Source organism: Chelonia mydas, chromosome 13, assembly GCF_015237465.2.
Source record: "Chelonia mydas isolate rCheMyd1 chromosome 13, rCheMyd1.pri.v2, whole genome shotgun sequence".
Classification (NCBI taxonomy): domain Eukaryota; kingdom Metazoa; phylum Chordata; order Testudines; family Cheloniidae; genus Chelonia; species Chelonia mydas.
In genome coordinates this window covers 37,545,381-37,550,535 of record NC_051253.2, presented here as the reverse complement: position 1 = coordinate 37,550,535, position 5,155 = coordinate 37,545,381, and the positions used below count along the sequence as shown (strand labels likewise).

Genomic DNA, 5,155 nt, shown 5'->3' with positions numbered 1-5,155 from the left:
TTCTGCTCCTATATTTAGCGCATGACAGAAGATGAGCAAACAATCTGAACTGTTATGACAATACTTAGGTCTCTAAGTACTGAGGGGGGATGGATAGCTCAGTGGTTTGAGCATTAGCCTGCTAAACCCAGCGTTGTGAGTTCAATCCTTGAGGCAGCAGTCTGGGGCAAAAATTGGGGATTGGTCCTGCTTTGAGCAAGGGGTTGGACTAGATGACCTCCTAAGGTCCTTTCCAACCCTGATATTCAATGATACTGCTAGTGAAAATTTTTTCACTGAGGAGCATCTTTTGAAGCAAAATGGCCTTATAAATGAAATGGAATATTTTGTGAAAATTTCCATATTCTGCTAAATTTTCTGTTTTTTTTTCCTTTTGAAGAACCAAAACCCCAAACACTGAAAACAATGAGCAAAAATTGTAGATGAAAACATTTTTTTTCATCCTTTTTTTCCAGGGGAAAAAAAAAGAGCAATTTCCCAACCACCTCTAAGTTGGGTAGCCTGAGCCATTATTTGATCTTTTACTGGTGTAGTTTGGATGGCAGAATATGCATGATTTGTTCCAAAATGAGAAATACCAGGCAAAGAAATGCCATGGTCTGGGGTTTTGATCCAATTGCTGGAAAGGTAATTAGCAGGGAATGATGAGTTTTGAACATTTCAGGAACTTAAAAGAAGATGTGGTTTATGTTTATTCTCTTCAAGTTGAATTTTTGAATTTGTTTGTGTTCCCTAGATATGACAATGGCAAACACAGAGTGGAGAAACCAAACGGCCATCACAGAATTCATCCTCCTGGGATTTGGGGATCTACCTGCATTGCAGATCCTTCTCTTCCTGTTGTTTCTAGTGACCTACATTGTGACCTTGGCTGGGAACATCCTCGTCATTGTGCTAGTTGTGGCTAATCAGCACCTTCACACCCCCATGTACTTCTTCCTGGGGAACTTGTCCTGCTTGGAGACCTGCTACACCTCCACCATCCTGCCCAGGATGCTGGCCAATCTCCTGACAGGGGACAGAACCATTTCTGTTAGAGGCTGCTTGGTACAATTATATTTCTTTGGTTCTCTAGTAGGTACAGAATGTTACCTGCTAGCTGCAATGTCTTATGATCGGTATTTAGCGATATGTAAACCACTGCATTATTCAACGCATATGAATGACAGGTTCTGCCTCTACCTAGCATCTGGGTCTTGGCTAAGTGCATTTTTGGTTGTTACCATAATAATATTTTTAATGTCACAATTAACTTTCTGTGGCCCCAATGAAATGGACCATTTCTTTTGTGATCTCACTCCAGTGATAAAACTCTCCTGTAGTGTCACCCACCAGATGGAACTTGTGACCTTCTTGGGCTCCTTCCTATTCACTTTACCGCCATTTCTATTAACCCTTACATCCTACGTTTGTATCATAACTGCCATCCTGAGAATCCCTTCTAGCACTGGGAGGCAAAAGGCCTTTTCCACCTGCTCCTCACACCTTATTGTGGTTACTACTTTCTATGGCATGCTAATCATTGTGTATATTTTACCAAAAACCAAGATGCTGCGTGAGCTTAACAAAGTATTCTCTGTCTTCTACACCGTCCTGACTCCCCTGGCCAACCCCCTCACCTACAGCCTGAGAAACAAAGAAGTCATGGAGGCCCTGAGAAAAGCTGTCAGGAACTCTGTGGCTTTCATGAGCTCATTTATGGAGGGTGACGTGAAATGGAGTGTATGATGTATGACATTCAGTCACTGGACCAGAATCTGTCTGGTCTGTTTTCAGAGTCCTTTAATGTAAGTTTTTCAAAGCGGGTGTAACGTAATAAAAGTATAACTGTACTGGTTAGATAAATCTGTGTATGGAATCAATTAAAGTTGGGGACAAGGAAACTGGTTCATACTGTGTTTGACCTAGTAGATTTGGTTAGAGGTTTTCATGACTTCTGAGAAGGTCGCAAAGTTACTGTAGTATCCAAAATGTATCCAAAAGTATCCAAAATGTGAGTTGCATCAACTGCAAATAAGTGGAACCATTAGATAGTTGTTTTTGTTAATTAAATTGGATGTGGTGATGTTGCCACCTATCTCTGGACATTTCTTTTCTGGGGTCACTTGGCAACCGGCTTAAGTCTGAAGAATGAACTGGTTGATGGATGAGGTGGGAGGAGAAGTGGTGAGCTTCATCAGCAAGGCTGTCCACACCATTTATTCAGACACTGAGCCCTTCCACAACATCACTAGGTATGACTTATCCTGATCCAGAAGCATGCTGGCTGGGATTTCAAATGAGCCTAAGGGAGTTAGGATGCTTGTTCCCCATGAACACTAATAAGAATTGTGATCCAGACTTTCAAAGGTAGTTAGGCACCTAAGGATGCAGATAGGCACCTGGCAGGTTTTTTAAAAACAGCTAAGCAAGTTACGAGCCTAACGCCCCATTGGAATCTTATGAGGCAGCAATTGTTAGAACTTTTATTAGGAACATCCCTAAACTTCAAATGATGAAACCAACAGACCAAACATTCCTGCATTTTTCCAACTTTATTTTACACATTTGTTTATTTTTAATTAACACAGGAATGGCAGATCTCCATTATTCTTTTCTCTGTCAAAATGAAATCCATACCACCATCATAACTATGGCATCACAACCAGCTCCACCATAATACTTGGATCTTCTTGTTATCCATATCAGTGATGAATCCCTCTTCATCTGTTTCAGCTACCCTGACAACTCCACCATTACAACACTGCTGTAATTTTAAAAGCATGGGGTTAAAAACAATCCAAGATCATCTATTACAATACTATCTAGTATCAAAAATTGCCCTAGTAAGAGCTTTAAATATAATCTACAGAGACTGTCACTGCAGGGATTTCCTTTATAAATGATTTTATGTACCATATCCCCAGCAGATGACTTTAATTAATCTTTGTTGGTTACTCCAGTTGGGGATTTGACCATTAAAACTAAAGTATAACTCCCCACTCCACCACCATTTTCATTTATTTTTGGAACTTTTTCACACACAAACCCCAATATTTAGATTTTAAAAGTTATAAAAATTTTCACGTTTTTGTTGTTTACAGAAAAATCGAGTTGTAAGTGAATAAAGAATAAAAGTTTTGAAGATTTCATAAATAAAAAAATGATTGAAATAGGATCAATTGTGCAGGAAATTAAAGTTTTCAAACTTGGTGATAGTTTTTCATTAAAACTATATATATTTTTTAAAAAGACTTGTTTCTAAAATGTGAATACAAATCTTATAAAATATTTGACAAAAATAACAAAAATAATTGACAGTCAGCAAGTTTTTGTTAGAAGTTTTAATTTAAAAAAAGACCATTTGTCATTCAGGTGAGACACTTTTCATTTGAAGAATGCTGACCCTCTAAAATGTAAAGAAAATGAGAAAAGGGGGATTGTTGAAATGAAATGATCATTAACTTTATAAGTTTCAAATATTTTAACTGTCTCCTTCCTTTTCTGCCTGTATAATAATCAAATAAAATAATTGTTAATGGTCTTTGTTACAATGGGAATAAAAAAAACAATGTTAACTTGATCTGAATGGCAGGTCAGACTGAGCTGTTCAATATTTTAGCAATGAGTATGCATTTTAAACCAATAATATTCACTTTTGGGTCTCTGACACCCACTCTGAATAATACATCTGACCTTTGACAAGTTCTTGGAGCAAAGAGAACATAAGAACAGCCATACTAGGTGAGACCAAAGGTCCATCTAGCCCATTATCTTTTCTTCTGACAGTGGCCAATGCCAGGTGCTCCAGAGGGAATGAACAGAACAGGAAATCATCAAGTGATCCATCCCCTGTTCCTAGCTTCTGGCAAACAGAGGCTAGGGACAACATCCCTGCCCATCCTGGCTAATAGCCATTGATGGACTTATCCTTCATGAACTTACCTGGTTCTTTTTTGAGCCCTGTTAGTGTCTTGGATGTCACAACATCCTCTGGCAAAGAGTTCCACAGCTTGACTGTGTATTGTGTGAAGAAAGACTTCCTTTTGTTTGTTTTAAATCTGCTGCCTATTAATGTCATTGGGTGACCCCTGGTTCTTGTGTTATGAGAAGGAGTAAATAACACTTCCTTATTTACTTTCTCCACACCACTCGTGATTTTATAGACCCCTATCATATTCCCCCCTTAGTCGTCTCTTTTCCAAGCTGAAAAGTCCCAGTCTTATTAATCTCTCCTCATATGGAAGCTGTTCCGTACCCCTAATAATTTTTGTTGCCCTTTTCTGTACCTTTTCCAATTCCATTTTATCTTTTTTGAGATGGGGTGACCAGATATGCACACAGTCTTCAAGATGAGAGCGTACCCATGGATTTATATAGAGGCAATATGGTATTTACTGTCTCATTCTCTATCCCCTTTGTGATGTTGCCCCCCATAATTCTTTATGGAAATATGCTTATGAATGTATATATGCCATAACTGGAATATGTTTATGCTACATATGCCACGTAACATATATATGTAAAGATTAAGATCTATTGAATATATTCATCCTATTTGTATGCATGTGTCATTTTTGTATTCAAAGTTATGAATATCGGCTGTGTACTTGTTTGAGTTTAAGTAGCCTTAGTAAAGCATTTGGTCAGCTTCTTGAGAAAGGAATGTGCAAATTAAGTGCCCAATCAAGAAACACTTAACTGACAATGGATCTTGGAAGACTCCAATCCACATAAGAAGTCTTCCTGGAGACATTCAAGATAGCATGTGGGCAATGGCTGCTGCCTGTAAAAACGGAGTCATCCACGGACATGTGACTTGCCCGTGTGACTCCAAAACTCCATCTTGGAGTTGGATTCTGCATAGGAGAGAGGAGGGGGTCTCCACCCACAAGAGAAAGTCTATTTAAACCCCTGGGAGACCCCTACATTTTGTCTTCAGCTGCCTCAAGAGATAGCCTCTCCACCCCCAAAGGATACCTGAAAGAAACTGGAACAAAGGACAGTAACCACAGGGGTGTGAGTGATTGCTGGACCCAGACTAGAAGGAGGCTAGTCTGTAAAAGAATCTTACTGGAACACCTCTGAGGGTGAGATTTCATCTGTAATCACTTTCTTACTGTATTAGGTTTAGACTTGCATGTTTTATTTTATTTTACTTGGTAATTCACTTTGT

General features: G+C 38.8%; 1 protein-coding gene across 1 annotated transcript; it reads left to right on the top strand.

Moving 5' to 3' along the window:
- Window positions 1–744: 744 nt before the first annotated feature.
- LOC102935986 (olfactory receptor 11A1) lies at window positions 745–1,728 on the top strand. The gene has a single exon (XM_007062141.3). It carries the CDS (start codon window positions 745–747, stop codon window positions 1,726–1,728), a length of 984 nt encoding a protein of 327 aa, XP_007062203.3.
- Window positions 1,729–5,155: the final 3,427 nt, after the last annotated feature.